The sequence below is a fragment of the Thermobia domestica genome, chromosome 9 (assembly GCF_964235325.1).
Source record: "Thermobia domestica chromosome 9, izTheDome1.hap1.1, whole genome shotgun sequence".
NCBI classification, from domain to species: domain Eukaryota; kingdom Metazoa; phylum Arthropoda; class Insecta; order Zygentoma; family Lepismatidae; genus Thermobia; species Thermobia domestica.
Genome location: NC_137462.1, coordinates 196,302,053 through 196,323,588, shown reverse-complemented (window position 1 = coordinate 196,323,588; position 21,536 = coordinate 196,302,053). Strand labels below are relative to the sequence as shown.

The following is a 21,536-nucleotide window of genomic DNA, read 5'->3' as shown; positions in this document are numbered from 1 at the left end:
TAGCTCAAAATATACCGTACGTCTCTTTTAAACTTGCTACTGCTCTCATCTCCTAAGGTCTTGCGTTCTGCAGGTCTGTTTTATCCGGTTTAAAATGTGTAAAGATGAAATGAAATCTCTTCGGAATCATACATCCCTGATCTCGGTGTAGAAAAAGCTAAGACTTCTATTTAAAGATATTAGTTGATCAATTTTCACATTTAAAACTATTTTAAAAAGGAAGAAAAATAAACTTTTCACATTTAAAAGTAAATACTATAGTTTTAAAAAAGGAAGAAAGAACTTACAACTTCACAAAAATAATAAACCTTTCTGAACTCAATTGATTATCATTGAAAAGATACTCCACAAAACTTTCCTAAGAGCCACGGTGGCTCAGTGGCAGAGCATTCACTTCTGGCGCATGGAGTCCTTGGTTCGATCCCAGCTCGCGCCAAGTGAGTTTTGTAGTGGACAAATACCGTGTGCGTGGGTTTTCTCGGGGTTCTCCCTTTCCCTCTCATTTTCTTTATTCCACCATTTTCATTCATTTCTGATCATCAATTGCCTCCTTTAGCCTAGCCAGCATAACCGTGGAAAGTAAAACTTAAAGATTTCATATTAGAAAACTTTCAATCTATAGACCTCTCGAGAAAGATACTACTGAAAGACAATATAAGGTATCTTTCTTTATACAGGGTGGCCCAAAAGAAGATATACAGACCAGCATCAATCAAGTATGACATTTTAATTTATTACTATATTTAATTTATTTGCCTTCATTTGTTGCGAGCTTAAGGTACAAGTGAAAATAAATTACGAACGACTAAGGGAGAAACTAAATCAATACCTGTATCGATAACAATAAGTAAATGATATAAAATGTCATGACCGATCAGTATAGGACTGTATACCTACTTTTGGGCCACCCTGTACATAAGAAATCAGGGTACCCTTATTGGAAGAACGTTATTGACGTGTATAAGTGCCTTATAAGAAGCCATATTTATTCAGGTTTTTTATTCGTAGTATCTCTAACCCCCTAATTCTTAATTTATCCCTTCATTCCATCTCCCGAAATTCTAATTTCCATCTTTCCTTTCAAATACGGGGAAAGCAACTGTTCTTCTATCCCTGGTCATTGGTTTCATCGCTTCGACTATCGCGTTAAGATAAATACGGTAGAACCTACACTATGTGACAAAAATATCCGGACACCTGGCTGAAAATGACTTACAAGTTCGTGGCGCTCTCCATTGGTACTGCTGGAATTCAATATGGTGTTGGCCCACCCTTAGCCTTGATGACAGCTTCCACTCTCGCAGGCATACTTTCAATCAGGTGCTGGGAGGTTCTTGGGGAATGTCAGCCCATTCTTCACGGAGTGCTGAACTGAGGAGAGGTATCGATCTAGGTCGGTGAGGCCTGGCACGAAGTCAGCGTTCCAAAACATCCCAACAGTGTTTTATAGGATTTGTGCAGGCCAGCCCATTGCAGGGATGTTATGGTCGCGTAACCACTCCGCCACAGGCCGTGCAGTATGAACAAGTGCTCGATCGTGTTGAAAGATGCAACTGCCATCCCCGAATTGCTCTTCAATAGTGGGAAGCAAGAAGGTGCTTAATATATCAATGTAGGCCTGCGCTGTGAGAGTGCCACGTAAAACAACAAGGGGTGTAAGCCCCCTCCAAGAAAAACACGACCACACCATAAAACCCCCACCTCCGAATTTTACTATTGGCACTACACACGCTGACAGATGACGTTCACCGGGCATTCGCCACACCCACACCCTGCCATCGGATCGCCACATTGTGTACCGTGATTCGTCATTCCACACGACGTTTTTCCACTGTTCAATCGTTCAATATTTACGCTCCTTACACCAAGCGAGGCGTCGTTTGGCATTTACCTGCGTGATGTGTGGCTTATGAGCAGCCGCTCGACCATGAAATCAAAGTTTCTCACCTCACGCCTAACTGTCATAGTACTTGGAGTGGATCCTGATGCAGTTTGGAATTCCTGTGTGATTGTCTGGATAGATGTCTGCCTATTACACTTTACGACCCTCTTCAACTGTCGGCAGTCTCTTTGTCAGTCAACAGACGAGGCCCGCCTGTACGCTTTTGTGCTGTACGCGTCCCTTCACGTTTCCACTTCACTATCACATCAGACACAGTGGACCTAGGGATGTTTAGGAGTGTGGAAATCTCGCGTACAGATTTCTGACACAAGTGACACCCAATCACTTGACCACGTTCGAAGTCCGAGAGTTCCGCGGAGCGCCCCATTCTGCTTTCTCACGATATCTAATGACTACTGAGATCGCTGATAATGAGTACCTGGCAGTAGGTGGCAGCAAAATGCGCCTAATATGAAAAACGTATGTTTTGGGGGTGTCCAGATACTTTTGGTCACATGGTGTACTTTTGGGTAGAACACTTGGACAAGTAAAGATACACTTACAAAAATAGAAATTCTCTTCCTCCACATTTTTTAAAAAGTGGTTTTTCACTATATTATAAACCTGATATAATAAAATATTCAAAAATGTACTGTATATAATTTAAAATTTTAAGTCTGTAGACGGAAATTCCGTGCTCTTGAATTACTCTATTTTGTATTTTACAAGATTTATAAAATCCTGTTGCAAAATAAAGCTATTCTTGGCTCTGTAAAATATTTTGAAAATGCCCATAAACAGCGAACATCCAAACGCTTCGAGTTGGCACCCCCAAATATATATATATATATATATATATATATATATATATATATATATATATATATATATATATATATATATATATATATATCAACTGCATTTATTCGCTTCTCTTTCAGAGGCTCTACCACAATATTCTTAGGGAGAACAGGATTAAAGAAAATAAAGGCACGTGTATTTTCTCTACAAAAGAATTTGTGTCGTATTTATTTTACAATACAAATTCCTCCCCCCCCCAAAAAAAAAAAAGAAGAAGAAGTTTTAAGAAATGAATTCACGTAACCATTCTGACAGTATCAACAAATATTTAAGATCATATATTCTTAGTATGTTGGAAGCTTTTTTTTTTCTTTTTTTTTTCTGGTATACTGCCTACGGTTTGAAATGAAAACTTTTACAACGAAATGTCCAACATGGTCGAACGGTCTGGTCATTATGCTAGACATCACAATACTTGTATCACCAGCTCGAATTCCATAGGTGTTACATATTGTTCTATTCCTACGATTTTGCAATTCTTATTGTCTCTATTAGCCTAAAGGGCAGAACGTAGAACGTAAAATCAATAAATAAAAATGATTACACTTTATATAGCTTTTACGAGTTCTCAGTGATGAATCTTTATTTTGATCATGCACCCATACAAAAATACTCAAAAATTAGAACCAAAAATACATTGGTATCATTGGATTGCTAGATGCTATCATTTGAACTAATTAAGTACTCAACTGTCTAACCACATTTAAATGTTTTAAGAATATTAATCAAATGACTACTAACCATGAATCTTCATTAGTCTACTTGAATGATTATACCATTTTAAACAAAATAACTGCACTATCAAGCTGTAAAATGAAGTGTAAATTGGTGAAACTACCATGCAAAACCATTACAACAAACATTTGCTAAGCAATTATCAGTTCTTGGCTTATCACCACGCTGTCCATCACTCATGCAGTGTGTATTTTGACCTAGTTAAGAAATGAACTTCATTCTTTTAAAGTCGATTCATTATTTGCATATTATCACACTCTCTGACAGTTTAGTGAAATATGTTGTAGAAAACGACATACAGAATGTCATTAACTCGGTTAATTATATATTCAGACAAATAAACAAAAGCGCATTTATGTGTGATAAAGAAATAAATATTGTTTGAATAAATATTTTTTCCCTTTGTATAGTATCAATAAAAAATCTGTACTAGCTTTCCTTTGCTTAGCGTTTTTCTTATGTTATTGTACAATGTGCACAGAGTAGACTTGCTTTTTAAAAAATGTATCTTATTCAGGGTGTCTACTAAAATTCCAAAATGAAATTTCGTGACTTTTTCGTGACCTTTTCTTTACTAAACCATAAAATTTCGTAACATTTTCAAGTGCAAATTTGGGTGCGAATTAGGCAGAATTTTCATGCATGCCATAGTAGCATGCTTTGCTTATGATTTGGTAGTGTCTAAAGTCAACCATGGACATTTTTGATGGTGAATTTTTACGTTTTATAGAACAAAATTTTCCAGTTTGTACTTATATTTGTACAGATACACAATTCGTGACCCAAAAGCTAAATTTCGTGACTTTTTCTTGACTTTCATGACCATTTTCTGATTTCGTGACTTTTTCATGACTTTCGTGACCGATAGACACCCCGTTATTGTGTAGCTGTCAACACAGTGATTATGCTGGTCTCCTCGTGAGATAATCGAAATCAAGCACAGCAAGGTCTTGCAAGTACTTGGATAGGTACCGGTAACCCCTGAAAAAAAAAAAATGTGCTGGCAGTGTGGCGTTTACGCAATGTTGTGAGGAAAACTATGGAGCTATTCAAATAAAAGTAGTCAATTTCAGTAAACAAATTAACAATGGTGGTGTGACCCATCACCAACTTAAAACTGACGGGTGGCAGGTTTTTTGGGGCTTCACGTCAGTAAGTTTACTGTTGTATGCAGTATTTCATATTTCGAGCTTAACTTTTTACAAATGTTAAATGAATAAAATAATTCTTAATGATGTTCCAAGACTATTCACCAATTAAAATAATTCGAATAATCGGAAATATAAATTTTAAAAAATACATGGTAAATTAAATATTCTATTAAACAACCACTTGTTAAAGTTTAAGGACATGGTGCTGGAGTGATCAAGTGGGAGGAAATGAGGCTATTTTGGATAAGATTTCCCCCTCACTCGCTGGATATCGCAGCTCGATAATTATGTCCTGCACTCAAATAAGTGACGCAGACATTTATCTTTAACGTGGCCATATTTCGGTTCCATAAGCTTTAAAGTGTAATTTAATGAGTATTCTGCGGAAACCTGTACACAACGGAATAAAGACAGATTCCACTGTACATCGTATGCAGTTTTCTTCTCTATTCATAAAGAAGAAACTACCGCATACAACATGGCATACTACGTATATAATCACACTATGGTTGCTAAAATTCACAACTCAGACGCATTTATGATGGATTACTTTCTTCCATTATTAAGGTCAGGTTGTTTTGTCGAAGGACTGGATTATTAAGAATTCATTAGAACATTGACGATGTCCATGTCATTTATCACTGTCGGGAGTAAAGGCATTGAAAGGGGGAGGCAAATTGTTTCCAGAAAATGAAATAATCAGTATTAGAATATTAAGGTTTAGTTTATTTTCAGATTTAATTATATTGACATGTATCTACCCATACGTAAATAAATTAGTGCTTTAGACGACAGAGAACCCTATATGATATTTTTAAACTCAAGAGCCAAACAATTAGAAAAACAAAAATTAGAGAAGTGCAAAAGAAACAAAGAAGAGAGAAAAGATTTTACAAAAGAAAGAAGAGAGAAAAGATTTTCCAATCAGAAATTTTACAACGAAATACCTTAGATTTTTTTTCTTAAAAAAAAAAAAATGAGAATCTTTCGAATGTTTTCTTAAACTTTTGCATAATCTGTAAGCTCTTAAATGACGCAACACGCTATACGGTATGTTGCACAGATGTTCTCCACCTTCTAGTTATTTGGCTAATTGCCTAAAGGTAAATGATCTTTGACGAAATCAAGTTTCCTAACATGATGCATGTGACCATAAAGAAATAACGTTCAGGAAGTCACAAAGAATCCCTTTCAGTATTTAGCTTTGATACGAATTGCTCAAGAGACATCGCTCTTTAAGTTTAGACATTTCAATCTATTTACTTCTTAAGAGGTTTCTTTACTCCTAAAGAAGACAACACAGCTTTCTTGCAGTAAACTTCAGCATATTGCTAATGGATTACGCAGGGAGATAGATCCCTTTTGCGTTCTCTGATTCATGCAATACTTTGTTGTTCTTCAGAGTACAAAGACTTCTTTCTTAGTATATTTCTCTCCTTTAACAGTGTCTTTGTTGAAGTCGTATTTATTTAATTAAATCAGAAGCACTAAAATGTTATAATTACTACTAATTATACCACAATAAAACAAAATGTAGATCATACATCATTTCAGCTTTCATTTAATTTGATTGTGCATCCAGACAAGCTATGTGGAAACGTGTTACCCAAATGTCCCAATTTCTTCTTACAATCTCTGGGGTTGGGGCGACTGGTTGAGAACAAGAATGACTCTCAAACTCCAAAGTGCTGCAACCCAAGAAGCAGTACCGCCAGTGAAATGAATTTTACTTGGGTGATGTGTGCTCATCTCATAAACTCCTATTGTCCTTTTTTTAAATTTTTTTCTTGAGACTTTTAGGTATCCCTGGAATCAAGCATCTGTCTAATTATGATATTTAACGATGCAAGTAAATATCATAAAAATCTGTAACCCCACAAAGATCGAAATTAGCACGCACGTCACTTGTTTAGCTACAAATCGTGATTCACTTACTATACATAATTGATTAATTGGAGTCTAACGTCTCTTTTCAGCACCGAAGCTACACAACATGGGGCTTACCTGCGGGATGCTGTCATGTGAGACTTAGTAGCTCCTACCGGGGATAAGCGTGCGAGATCCTGGGGGAAGGGAGGAATGTTTCTATTTCATATTTTCAGAATAATCCCTCATTAATAAGTTACTGGAAGTGAATAAAGTGGCACTACTGTCAGAAGTCTGCAAAATAATTATAAAAATTCTTATGTACGAGTAGTAGTCTAAGTCTGAATTATCACCTCGAAAAAACAAAGTTATTTAACTATTTTTTGTTTCTCTGCTGGTACATGTATGTAGTTCTGGTACACATTGAAATCCCCGCGTCACAGTACCGTCGCACGCCGCTAGAGAAGCCAAAACAAAACGGCGCAGTTCACTGATAAAGTGCAGTATCCTGCGGTAATTCGTTTTCTGTGTTTGAAGGGAAAGAACGCTGCAACAATCCATGCTGAGTTGGTGGAAGTGTATGGCAAAAATGGGCTATCATATGACAGTGGTTAGGTGGTGCAGACGCTTAGTGTGGTTAGACAAGTCAATATGACGAAAAAGGAAGTGGCAGACAATCTCTCTAAAGAATCAGAAATCACAGAAGTGGCGGTTCTGGTGCTCGCAGACCGGTGTATCATAATCGACGCGATAGTGGATAAAGGGAAAATCAATCATGGATCAGTTTTCAAGACCTTGGAAAACATTTTACACATCACAAGGGTCGCCGCCCGTTGGGTTCAGCGATCGCTCATATTCAAAAGCCAGCCGAACCAGGCAGCAGCGGAAATGTTGCAGCTGTGTCAGACCATTCCCGGTGACTTCTTCAAACACCTAATCACCATGGACGAGTGCCGGGTGTATCGCTATGACTCCGAGACAAAAGAACAAAGCAAGTAGTTGAAACAAGTGGATTCACCACCGTTGGAAAAGGCGAAGACTCAACCATCGTCAGGCAAGGTGAAGTTGAGTGTCTTTTGAGACTGCCATTGTGTGGTGGTAATAGGTTATGCTCTTAAAGGGGAAAACCATCACAGAAGCATATTACTGAAATCTCCTGACGAAGAATCTCAAGACGAAGCATTGGGGGAAATTGCCCAAGGGGATATTTTTGCTCCACGGCAACGCCTCAGTTAGTTCTGCAAAGGGTAGTCACACATGCTGCTTCTTTGGGCTATTAAATTTTGCCTCACTTCCCGTATTCTTCAGACATGGCACCCAGCCAGTGACTTTTTCCACAGATGAAGAAACCATTGTGTGGAAGGTATTTCCGGAATGACGACGAGGTGATTTTCGAGACAGAACGTTTTAGCCAAAATGGGGACTTCTACAATTAAGGTTTCCGCCTAGTCATTCATCGTTGGGAAAATTGTGTCGCATTGAAAAGTGAATATGCAGAGTGAATATGTGAATATATGGCTACGACCATCGCCAAATTTCATGGTCGTAGCTTGATTTTTTCGATATGATAATTAATACTTTACGACTAGCCCTAATAAGTAACAGGTGAACTAGTGGTTAGTGATATTCCTAATTCCATATAGTTCAATAATTTTGGGTGTTCAAGCAAGCGAATGCTATATGCTGCAGCATTTCAGTGCAAGTTCTATTTTTTTTTTTTTAATACATTGCTGTGTATCATGATGATTTCGCATTCTGACGGAGACTCAATAGATGGTACATAATAGAAATAAAATGTGTTGTATGTGGTTTCCTTTAATGCTACACTAAATTAATTAAGCTAGAAAAAGAGGCTGAAAAATACTTTACTATATAGTAAATTGACAGCATCGTTTAATTTTGATTTGAAATGACAGAAATGACAGGTGATTAGATGTTCATTTTTTGAACACACACATGATTCACAGCTCAATTTTTACAGCTTGAAATTCAGTTTTTAATCAGCAGTGAATTCTAAGAAAATCTTATTTAATGATGGAATTCTACGTGAAGTCGCGAATCCCAAATGATTGTACATTAGAGCTCACGTGTATTCATTTTCAGAGAAAAAAAAAATCTTCCAATAATAACGGATAGAAGCAAGAACACATTGTTCTACGTAGATCTTCATAACTAGTTCAAATCACTCGGAAGAATTCTATTGCTATTGATTAACGTTGATAATGTTTGGATAAATGATTCCATTAAAAATACAGTTTTAAACTGTATAGGTATTCCACATTAATTTTATGCTACTGCTTAAGCCAGATTTTAATCTCCTTAAATAGAAACATGCAGCACCATGATTTTGTACTAACAGGATAAATGGTCGTTAGCTTGTTACGCTGCGGTTCCCGACGACTTCAGACATATATTACGCGTGCTATTGATCTACCCTTACTTGTCAGCGTGGGAAATCCATGTCCTCAAACAGACTCGTGTGTAATGAAGTCTCACTTCCAACAGGAGCCAACACGAATTGTAAGTTCCCACCTAAGGATACGTGGTTGCATGTTACAACGCTGTTTGACTTAATGGTGATTTTACATTAACACAAATTACTGAAGTAACCTTAATATACTTTCTCTCTATTTTATCTTGGGTTTTCTAATCAGGACCTTCTTGTGGGTGGTGTCATATTGGTTTTAAGTTATCGGGAGAAAGCAAAGGCAGTCCAATGACACAAGTTTTGATAAAAACAAAGATGTCCGCTTACATTCCCAATCATAATTTCAACTGCTGCGTTTAAAATCTTTGTAATAACAAGACACGACCCATATACTTTATTAAGTACAGAGAATCACATACCCCAGCTCAAAAATTGTTAAATCCATGGCATTCCTTTTAATATCCTTCAATTACGAGTATATTTTTCGGACCGTTTGACTTTTTGATTTTGTTTTCCTCTTATTGATAAGCAATTAAAACAATTGATAAATACAAGTGAACTATGATGACTGATATAATATTGGTAATTGGAAAGGAAGGGAAGTGAGTCTGAGAAAACTCAAAAACACAAATTATGTCCTCCACGAAGTGCACATTATCTGGAATCGAACCTGTGAGGAAGAGGTAAGTTATATATTGCGTTGGGTCTAAGCATTCTGTTTAATTTTCAATTGGAATCTCTGTAGACTCCCATAAAATATGTTCGGTGTTCATATCGACTGGTCTTTCTTTACATTAGAAAGTTCCGTTTTTATGACGACATTTTAGAAAAGAAAACGACACAAACAAAATTCTATAACAGTCAACAATCAGTGCTATGAAGTTCACACTAATAAAAATACCTATCGTATGCATTTAGGTACGCACTACGTGCCCATAATTATTAATATAGTAGTAATTTTCATTTAACTATATGACGTACAGTTTCTCTTTCTTCGCATAATAATAATAAAAAGGCATTGGAGATTTGTCCCACAAATAGCTGGAACGTGACCGCCTTTAGATCTTCAGTGATGACAGATTAGAATTCAAGCAGCATAGATGCAAGCGACGAGGAATAGGAAAATGGGTCTCTAGATTATTTTTATTATTAGATGTGCTACACATAATACTTTATTTGGAAATTACACAGTTTGAGTCTTTTTCCCTTCTTCTTTCTTTAAAAATCAGATTATGGTTATAAATGTTTCTTAATATATTATTTCATATTCATCCCAATATAAACAGCATATTAGGGTGAAGTTACATACTGTACGAAGAAATACTCTAATCTCTGTCACGTTGTGAGAATCTAACAAAATCTACGTATTTTATTGCTAGTATTAAAAAGACTTAGGTAATTATTTCATTTGTAACTGCAAACAAGTGGAGTGTAAAATTACTATTATCAATAAATGAAGTATATTCTATAGAAGAATCATAGAATGTGTTCGAAACTTAATGCGAGCCTTAAATTAGGAGCATTTGATTAAATAAATTTATCAATTTGTATGCTTAATGAATTTAGTGGACTTCCTTGAATACAAGTCTGTGGGCTGTCGCGACTTGCGATAGACCCACTTTAAGTGCAACTTTCAGGACGAGGACGAACAGTTTTATTATTCTTTCGGTTACGCATAATGCATTCTACTATAACTAACAAATATCATTTATATTTGCAAATCAAAGTCGGCTACTTCTATGAAATGTCGTCTAACTTCATTCTTTGAATTCATTAACCTCTGGATCAACTGGTCAGTTTTTTTTTTTTCATAGCTTTCAAAGACGGATATTTAATATTAATGACGATTTTTACCAGTTATAAACATAACAACAACAGAGCATTTGCTCAACATTTTAGTTCATTCTTATACTATCCTTATTTTTTAAAAGCTGTCCATAGGTCAACGCGTAGGCTATACCCTGCATGTAGGTTAAATTGGAAAATCCCCAAATAAAAGTGATTCAAACTACGTTACACAGATAAAAGAATAGTTCAATATTTTCCTGCATTACTTCAACTAATTAGTATAATCAATACTGCTGCTGGGTATGTTCCCATATTGCAAGGAAATACACCTTCAAACAGATTATGGTATCATAAGATCCTGAGGTGAACTAATCAACAATAACTTTAAGAGAAAAGTATAACGCGAAATTCTAAATATTCTCTGTTAAAAAATGAAAAAGAGAGTAGGAAAGTGATGAACATTGATATGGATTAAAAAAAAAAACTCTGAGATAAATAGTGACGCATTAATGAATCAAATTAAACGTTTCTATTCGATTAATATAGATTGTTATGTATTAACAAAATAGTACCCAAGAACGTTCACAGTTAAGCGTACCTCTTCAGCATCAAATCTACATGAGACGAATATCTACGGCTTAATATAATATTCTAACTGCATGAATTCGTATCACAAGGATCGGCCCCATATCTCTCGTACAGAAATGGAAAGCGTTAATAATCTAGACCAGTGTTTTTCAACATGGGGATCGCGAGAGGGTTTCATGGGTGTCGCGAAGATAAGCGGAAGAGAGATATATAATTAGAATCAAATACCGGAAAATATTTAATATTATTTTGAATTTTGTTCTGATAGGCATATTTTTTATTTTTATACATACTGTTATTAACAACAACAAAAAATAGGTCTACTAAATATTTTTAACAGGTGCAGAGTTGTTTAAAAATCAATTTAAATGAAAAAGTACGATATGAAACTAATGAACTGCATATAGAAATATCAGGAAAATACAAAAATGCAAAAAAAAAAAAAAAAAAAAAAAACTGCATATTGAAATACAATTAAAATTTAAAGCTAATGGAATGCCTGAGCATGGTGTGATTTCACTAGTGACGCACATTATCAAGTCATTTAAAATATTCAATAACTTTAACAAATGTCCAAGTTTTTTTTGACCAAAATTAGAAATCACTTTTTTTTTATCACAGGACCCAAAATTAAGGGAGTTATGAAGTTTTAAAATTTTCAAACGGGTTCCTTTTGAAACAGTATGACAGATCGGATTCGACATTTGTTAATATGAATGAACTGACCAAATTTGATTTTAACCCACTCGCTTTTAGGGAAGTTACTGTATCCACTATATACAAGAAATGGATTCTCGTGAGATCTCCTCAATAGGTATATTAAAAATCCCACACAAGCTTAACCAGAAATTATAAGTGGGTCGCTGGCAAGAGGATGTGATGAAATGGGAGTCGTGATAGGAATTAGGCTGAGTATCACTGATCTAGACACATATACAAGAACATAATTTAACACATTTTCTATTCCTATGATCCTTAATACATGGTATGCTTTATAGGAAGTTATATTTCTATCTTTGGGTGATTTTAAGCTGATTGTCATGCTAAATTAGTAAAAATAACTTCCATGGGTATAATAAATATGAATGTATGACAAAGTAATTGATAGAATGATAGAAAAAAAATATAGAAAAAGCACCACATTCCCCGAGAAAAAACAATCTAATGATTATGTTTCTACTAATACGTTTATTTGTTATAATATGCGACAAAACTTGTGGTTCTATACTTCCGAAAGTAAGCCGAAATATGCTTCCTTTACTTCTCACTCATTTTGACAAATTTATGGCCCTCCGGTCTAAAATTGGCGTGAAGAACAAAGACTACTTCAGGTATTACGTAAGGAAACATTGGGCATAGAATTTATGTCGTCTCTATGACTATCAAAATTATTGCACTTTCACAAATAGAGGCATTCCAAACCGTTCTCTTTAGTAAGTCACTACTTTTATATACGAACGTATTTAATATAAACACTCTCTCCGTACAGTTCGTAAGCTGCAACGACAAAGGGTTGAGTAGTTTTTTCGTAGTCGGGAGATCTTGGTTAGGTTCCCGCGGCCGCCCACGAGTTTTTTTTTTCAATTCCGCCAAGAACAGCAACGTTATGGTACACTGATCATGGACTACAGAAACTTGTCAAATTAAAAAAAATACAGTTAATTAAGTCATGGCTCTCATTACTCTGCATTTGGTCAGTATATAAGAATTTGATTCGTCATAATATAAATTACTACATTCGCTTTAACCAATCGATTAAGTGTAATTTAGAATCTCGCTCTAACCCTTACTTCAATACCATGTACGGATAAAAACAGTTTGTCAAGGAAGACAGTAATTACATCAGGCGTCAAACGGAATGACATTTACAGTTAGTTCAATTGGTTTGCGTGCAGCGATGCTAACGATCTTTGATTCGTTAAAAAAGGTAGAACAGATCTATGGGTGGAAAGAAACATTAATTTGTGTTCAACGGAAATTTACATTTATACTCGAGTTACATTACTTTCTTGAAAACACAGCGACAGATTTAACATTTCATATTATATATATATATATATATATATATATATATATATATATATATATATATATATATATATATATATATATATATATATATATATATATAGACTAGCTGTTTATTCTCAGTGGTTTAGTGGTAGAGCGTTCACCCCTGGTGTATGGGGTCTTGGGTTCGATCCCACCTCGCGCCAAATAAACTTTATAGTGGACAAATATCGTATGCGTGGGTTAGCTCGAGGTTCTCCCGTTTCCTCCTACTTTCTTCATTCCATCATTTCATTCATTTCTCATTACCGTCTCCTTCAGCCTAGCCGGCATAACCTTGGAAATTAAGACTTATTGATTTCATTTCATATTAATTCTCAAAGGAATGGTTGCTAATTTTAATTCTAGCTAACCTAGTGTCAAAGGGTTCTTAATAACCAAATTGTTAATATGTGTTGTGCTGGGTTTGATTCCTAGTGGAAGCGGTCTCCGTAAACCTACAGGCAAGACCTATTATCGGTAATTTATATGGGAAGGAGTGTAGGAGATGCATCAAACTCAACAAAGGATAATCATATTAATGTTCACATCTCGTATCATTATCTTACAATAGATGAGCTATTGTAATTTTTATTTTATTAGTTGCCCATGTCAATTGATTTGCTTAAGAGTAGAGATACATGCACTCGGAAAAGAAAGAGCTTTAAAGAAAACGAGGTCATTCTCGCAGTTTTTCTGCCTGGGAAATTTTAGGATTTTTAAAATATTTCAATTTCAGTGGAGAGCAGGGGCGGATCCAGGACCGACTTCTGTGGGTGGGAGGTGTCATACTGTTACTTTTAAGAGCTCCAAACTTTGGAAAGGGTTTTATTTATATATACAATAAAATTTTACTCTTCTTGGGGGAAGGCGATCGCCCCCCCCCTTGGATCCGCCCCTGGTGGAGAGATAGGGCCTAACACTACGTTCCACCTGTGTTTTCCAATTATAAGACGAAAAAACATGTAGTAACTGTATTCTGAAGAAAAAATCCTGAAAGAAATCACGAATCAAAGAAAATAGGCTATTCGATACGAAAGAAAAAAGTGTAAATGGGTGGACCCAGTAGGTTTTCTAGTTCCAACGAACTGTTATAGAGCTATTACATGAGCGTTTAACGACAAAAATGTTGCAGTTAAATCAAATATAGTAGAAGCTTTGCTTTGTATATAATTACACACACACTAATTGCTGAGCAAAACCATATATTTCTATAGATTTTTCAAATAAGTATACTTGAAGGGGATTTGCTGCTGCCAGAAGCCAGTCAGAAGAAATATGTTTCAGCTGTTGTATATAAGATTGTACAGTTATCCTGTACTTCATAGTGTCTGATGAAGCCAAAGAGTTAGTCGCTGAAACTGTAACACATATTTAATTGTTAATGAAAATATATGGTTTTGCACAGCAAACAATTAGTGTGTATGTATGTAGTGTGTATGCAAATATAGTAGATTTCCTGAAACGAAATTTGTTTAAAATTTATGAATAAATAAATTTCATCATAACTATATTAATATGTTTAATATGTTACTGATAATATGATACTAATTATGTTACTGAATGTAGCAACAATCAATTGTCACGTTAAGTAGTCACAATTCTAATAAAATGACAAGTGTCATATATTTGTGGTATTTATTAAAACCGTCACCATAAATGCAAACGATATAGATACAAACAATATTTACAGAATCATGATGTGAAATATAAGTAGTACAATGGTAGGGGTCTATCAAGGAGAAATCCCTGATACTCTCGTGTGTTTATAATGTCGCGTAGTCCTCCTTTCACGACATTTATGTCATGCAAAAGTTCATCAGCGCAAAGCTTATACTCACAAACACAGGCCTTCCATCACCGCTGTCAGTCCTGGGTGGTTCCTCTGGACGCAGAATAATTGTACCATACCACACTCTTAGCAGGTGTAGGTCGAATGATGATAATTTTTTAAAATGCCTGGTTTTATAGTACTGTATCACAAAAAGTGTTTTAGTTTTAGCAAGGCACTGTTTATTCTGGAAAATACGTTTTTTTAATTTAAAATAGACACCTTGAAAGATTTTAACTTATATGTTTTGACACCATCACCTTGAATAAGCTTGATATTATCACTTTGAAGGTTTTTATGTTTTGATGCCACTGAAAAATCCGTTTGCGTAGGACGTGTTGTTTTTCGTGGTTGTATCGTATTGTTAATCTTGATCTTAAATAGAATTTTCACAAGGAGAAATCACGATGTATATGAGTGTTTAATAATTTTAAACTTTTCATCGTTTGATGATTTTGGGAATATAATAATCCCCCTTTTAATAAAGTACAATGGTCAACTGTTCATGAGAACCAGTGACATGGAATCCCTTAAAATTTTTCATCGTTTGACTTTTATAACCATGGGGCTGGTGCACAAAAGAAAGAAAAAAAACACTAGAGGAAGGAGGCACTAGTAAACACACACACGAGAAAAAAAATCACTAAAACTGCTGGATCCGTGTAGATATCGAGCGTGATCCCAATGGTGTATCCGGGAAGGCTGGAACTCGGGAAATCCTGATCGTGGTGGTGCAGCACGTCGAGAGTCAAGGGCTATCCCCTGGAAGTCTGCTATCTGGAAGGCTTGATCCTTGAGCCAAAATGGACAGCATCTTGTGGTCTGGAAGTCGAGAGGTCCATCATCCAGAAAAAAACTGCGACTGGTAGGCATCATCCATGGAAACGGGTAGCAAGATGATGGGTAGCCCAGGTGCGTTTGTGAAAATAGGCCGGATGCGGAAAAGAAATTACATGACAGGAGGCACTGAATTACTTGTTAAAGACCATTGTGAAAACTTTTTTTTTTAAAAAAAAAGGACTGAAAGAAAGAAAAGAGGGAGAAGAGATAATTAGGAAGAAGTGTAATGCTATTGCAAAAGTAACGTACAAGGAACAAAAGGGATAACGTAAAAATACGTATAATGGCGTACTGAAATGAAGAAGGCACCTAATCAATCTTTAGGGAGATACGGAGATTCCGGGGTGTGTGAAAAGGCGAGACCCTTATGTTTATTTATTTTTTTATTATTATTATTATGATCATGTTTACTACTATTGTATGTGGTGTGGACGGAAGTATGGTCGTGGATAGCGAAAGATTCCGTTACAGTAGAAGAAGTATAGAAATGAAGAGTGAATTTTGCCATTAAGTAGGACAAAATATATATATATATATATCAGTGAGACGTAGTTTATTCCTGGCCAAGGTACCGTAAGTTGACCTGGAAGACAAATGATTCGGGAGAAACTGCGTGAGGTTTTGCCAGTTATGAGCAAAAGGAGCTTGTATACGGGTGGTGAGAAAAAAAAATGAAGACGCGAGTGGCAATGATAATTAATGTGTGCCGTCCGCGAATGTGTGGTGGTGGTTTTGTGTTTTATTATCATCATAACGAGAGGATTTGTTAAGATATGTGAAACGAGGAATGAAAATGGCGGAGGACAGGGTACGAGGTAAGTGTCCAAAAAAAAAAAAATTGTGTATGGATGAGAGAAAGCATTTCATCCTAGCGACCTTAGTGATATCAAGTAGGGTCGGACCAGCCGTTCCCAAAAAAGGACGCAAGAAGGAAATGAGATGGAGAGTCTTTCCTTGCGCGCCTAGGAAAGAAAATGACGAGAATAATGAATGATGCCGGTATATTGCTTATGGGGAGAAGGAAAAGCGTAGAGTTTGTTATGAGCGTAACTAGGAGTCGTTGCACGGGAGAAATGGTGTGTGTACAGCGGGTTGCCTAAAACAGGAGACGAAGCATATGCAATAATAATGAACTGCCGGAAGAAAAAAAATGCCGCACGGGAGAAATATTGCCTGTAACGTGTGTTGCCTACCTGTATCTGTAATTATGGCATAACGAGAGACAAAGTCGGAAGTTTTGCCAGTGTGGTACTACAGAAGGGGATCATGTTTCACTAGGAACGTTAAATTAGATAATGAAAACATAACGTGAAATGTAATTGGTAGTTGGGTTTTGAAGTAATGTGTGGTCGGATCCTATTTAGAGGTACTGAGAAAGCGCTTGTACTTATACTCAAATTCGGGGTCTGGGTTTGTAGGTGGGATGTACAGTTTCAAACGGGTCTTAGCAATGACCGTTGGCTTCCCATCAATATCTAGAAGATATTCATCAGCCGAGACATTCGAAATCACTTTGTAGGGTCCCTTATAAAGACGGGATAATGGCTTACAAGTGTTAGGTTTTGTTGAGGTATCTAAGACCATAACTAAACTGTCAGGGAAGAACTGTGTTGGACTTTTGGCCTTCTCAATGCGCTTCTTCAGATCAGTGAAAACTTGGTGTTTTCGAAATTCAACTAGATCCCTCATTTCTTTGAGTGCAAGGAGGCGATCATTAGTATTTAAAGTTTCTTGTTGAACGTGTAGCAAATTGTCTAATGGTAAAGTGGGATGAACGCCATAGAGGAGAAAATGAGGAGATAGACCAATGGAAGTTAAGGGTGATTTATTCAGAGCCGCTGTGGCATGCGCAAGGAAGCGAGGCCAAAATTTCTGGTTGTCTTGGCACAGAAATTTGAGACTCGTTTGCAAGGAGCCTAATCTTTGTTCGACTGTGCCTAGAGAACGATGTTGATAGGGTAGGCCGTACTTAACTGTTATGTTAAGAGACTTAAGGAAGTTTAACGATACTGTAGACCGGTGTGAACTCTGAAGATCTAAGTAGATTGTGCGAGGAGTATTATATGAAAGAATGATATGGTTTGTGATGAAATTGATGAAGTTGTCGCTGTTTGGAGTTGTAATGGGATGAGTAATGGTGAATCCAGTACAGTGATCCGTAGCTGCATAAAAGTATTGAAAACCTTCGGGATCGCTGGGTATTAGTTTGCCTGCTAGGTCCAAAGAAAATGTTTCAAATAGGCCTGACTGAGGAAAACGCTGAATTGTGGGGTTATTAGGCATGTAATTGCGTTTAAAGATGGCGCAGCCTTTACATGATTTAAGTTTCTGAGCTAGCCATGATTTTAGGCGCGGAAAGAAATACTTGTATCGCAACATCCAATACATCTTGGTAAAACCTATGTGAGTCATTGAGTCATGATACTCATCGAATAAAGCTGGTTTAAGACTATCGGGTACGCAGAGCAGTAATCGAGAGTTAGGTACTCGGTACAGTTTTTTGTAAAGTATGCCTTTCTGAATAACGTATTGTTTGTTGAGACGTTGGAATGAAGAATCTGTCTCGTCTCGTTTGTTTAGAGTCTCGATAATTTTGGAGAAGAATTTATCTTCACCCTGTAGGCGAGATAGGTCCAAGTTGTTATCGATAGTTAGAAGTACAGAATCAGGCACAACTTCATTGTCCATGTCTATCGTGTCTTGCGTAAGAGGAGCAGGATTCCTACTAAGATAATCAGCTATGGGGTTCTGATGGCTTTTTGCATGTTTGATTGTAAAGTCAAATGTATTAATGTAGTTTAACCATCTCAAAATTTTTGGGGATGGAACAATTGTTTTCCGAACAGCAAGAAGAGAAATATTGTCAGTAACTAGGGTGAAATGGTGGCCTAACAAATATTTTTCTAATTTCCGGAGAGAAAAGTACACTGCATATAATTCTTGATGGAAGATTGGAAGGGGGGAAACGGTTTTGGGATGTCTGGAAGAGACGTAGCAAACAGGTTGCACAATGTTAGTAGTGAGATCTTTCTGTAATAACGCTGCCCCGACGCCTACTGATGCGGCGTCTGTCATGAGAATGTGGTGTGTATTGCGGGTGGAATATAACGCAAGTACGGGGGGTGAGGTTAGAAGATTCTGCATTGTTTCAAACGCTTGAACGCGCTCAGGAGTCCAGATGAGCTTTTTAGGATTGTTTGACAGAGCCTGATAAAGGGGTGCAAGAATGATGGAAAAATTTTTGAAAAAACGTCGGGAAAAATTTGCACTGGCTAACCAGCTTTTGAGGCTTTTGAGAGTGGCCGGTCTGGGTGCCTGAGCTAAAGCTGAAATCTTATCAGGGTCAGGTTGTAGAGTGTGATTGTCAATAATATGGCCTAAACATTTAATTCTTTTTGATCCGAAAACTGATTTTTTAATGTTAAAGAGCAGAGAATGTTTGGCGGCTTGCTGAAAGAAGGCACGAAGCACAATCATCATCTGATCGAATGAATCTGCGTGGACATACATGTCGTCAACGAATGATGTAATATTGTTGGGGAAGATGTCCCTATAAATTGTTTGAAGAGCTTGTTGAAGTAAAATGGAGGCATTTTTGAAACCCTGAGGAACAGATGTCAATTGAAGATGATTGAAGGGGAGAGAAAGACCCTTAATGGAGAACGCAGTGGCCGGTCTGTCCTTGGGATCTAAGTCTAATTGATAGAAACTGGAGTGTAAATCAAAGGAGTTGAACCAAACTGAGTCAGAAAGAGACTCTAGAACGTCCTGTATATCTTCTAAAGGAGAAGCTATTGTTCTGGAACGGGAATTGAGGCCCCTGAGATCAAAAACGGCCCTTAGCTCAGTTTTGGAATTTGGTTTTAAAACAAATAATATGTTATTTCTATACTGAGAATCTGATTGTTCAAACACTCCTTGATTAATGAGGCGCAGGACGAGTTCTCTTGCTCGCGGTCTAAGTCTGTGTGGAATGACGAATTGGGGGGACTGAAAGGGAACGTCTGATTCTAAGTCTAACGTGGCCGAAAAGGTGGGTATTTTTGTAAAATCATTGTCGTGCCATTGAAAAAGAAAAGCATATTCAGAAAGTAGCGCCTTCATTTGAGCAGTTTGATGTTCGTTCATGTCAGGAGAAAAGTGAAATTTGTTAATGTCAATGAGATGACCGATTTCTTTAAGGCGTTGTGCTTTGTGTCGTGAAGCGTCCTCGTCCGTGGGAAAATGAACCTGTCTGATGGTGTAAGCGTTAGTGTTTTGTTCCGGTGGTGAAAAAATGGAACCAATAACAATGGGAGCATTGGCCTTTATAATCTGGGGACGAGACGAGACGTTTGCAAGTGGCAAAACAAGGTTATCTATGGAAACAACGGCATGCGTCATATAGCAGTTACTTAAGTTTCGTAAGATAGGAGTATGTAGCCGGAAGGATGTATTTGGAAAGTGACCGTTAACCTTGAGAGGAACTGCTTTAGCTGAACGGGGTGGTATGACAAGTCTCCTACGTGCTTGAAAAACAATGTGAGGAGTGGGATGTTTTTTGAAAAAGTGAAATGTGTTTGTATTAACGCTGTGTATTGCATTATCGGCTGGAGGCATGCGACCTAGATGACGTAATGATAGGATGCCTTTGTCAAAATCAAGGGTTGCTTGATGGTCTTGAAGAAATTTACTGGAAAGGATAGCAGGAAAGTTTTTGAAAGGAACCAAACGAAAAAGTACAGAGTATTGATGACCATTAAAATTCAAGTTGAGGATGGTAGCACGGGAGAGATGTACCGGAGATGATGAAAGACCATTTAGAACCGTGTGAAGCTTAAAAGTACGAACCGAAGGGTCGAGTTGGTCGGCTGGAAAGAGACTGACTTCAGCACCAGAGTCAAGGCAAAAGAAAACATCCTTGGTCATGCAACGGGCTTTTACGTAAGGTAATTTGCCTTTGAAATGCAACGGTAATTGGAGGTAATCTGAGGAAGAGGGAGGGGAAGAAGGGGATGAGGGAGAATTAAGCGCGAGGAGACTGGTGCGCTCTCGCGCTAATTTTGGGCGTTTTTTGGTTTATTGGTACGAGAGTTTGTGGAGACAGGGGAAGGGGAGGGGAGTGAGGGTAGGTGGGTAGGGGTAGGATATTGAAAAAAGGGATGATAGAATGGATATGGTGAGATGGGTATGGTTGGCTGTTGTGTAGTATAGACGTTTTGGGGTTGGGAAGAATGCTTAGTATTAAAACGCTTATTGTTCTTGCCTTTACGAGAGCCGTTATTGTGATCATTTCGTGGAGTGTTACGGGTTGGGGGAGACTGAGGGACAGTTTGATAATGAGAGGAGGCGGTACATTGACAACAATGAGATGGGTGTGTGGAGCAATGAGTACACGAGTTAGAAGAAGAGGTCGGATTGGTGGAATGAGAATGTTGGAGACAGGAGGACGGCGGATGGGATGAGAGGGACCGTTGAAAGGGAAGGGATTTATGGTTAGGAGAGAGGGTGTTGTGATTGTGAGGACTAGGAGAACGA

At 37.1% G+C, this 21,536-nt stretch overlaps 2 protein-coding genes across 8 annotated transcripts in view; one reads left to right on the top strand and one right to left on the bottom strand.

Annotated features, from left to right (window-relative positions):
- LOC145660518 (uncharacterized) overlaps window positions 1–21,536 on the bottom strand; it is a 443,921-nt gene that overhangs the window by 67,992 nt on the left and 354,393 nt on the right. The window lies entirely within an intron of this gene.
- The window catches only part of LOC145660520 (serologically defined colon cancer antigen 8 homolog), a 540,216-nt gene continuing 535,125 nt past the window's right edge, over window positions 16,446–21,536 (top strand). The window contains exon 1 of the mRNA XM_081725693.1: window positions 16,446–16,834. Coding sequence (XP_081581819.1) covers window positions 16,719–16,834 — 116 coding nt within the window. The 5' untranslated portion in view covers window positions 16,446–16,718. The remainder of the gene's footprint in view (window positions 16,835–21,536) is intronic.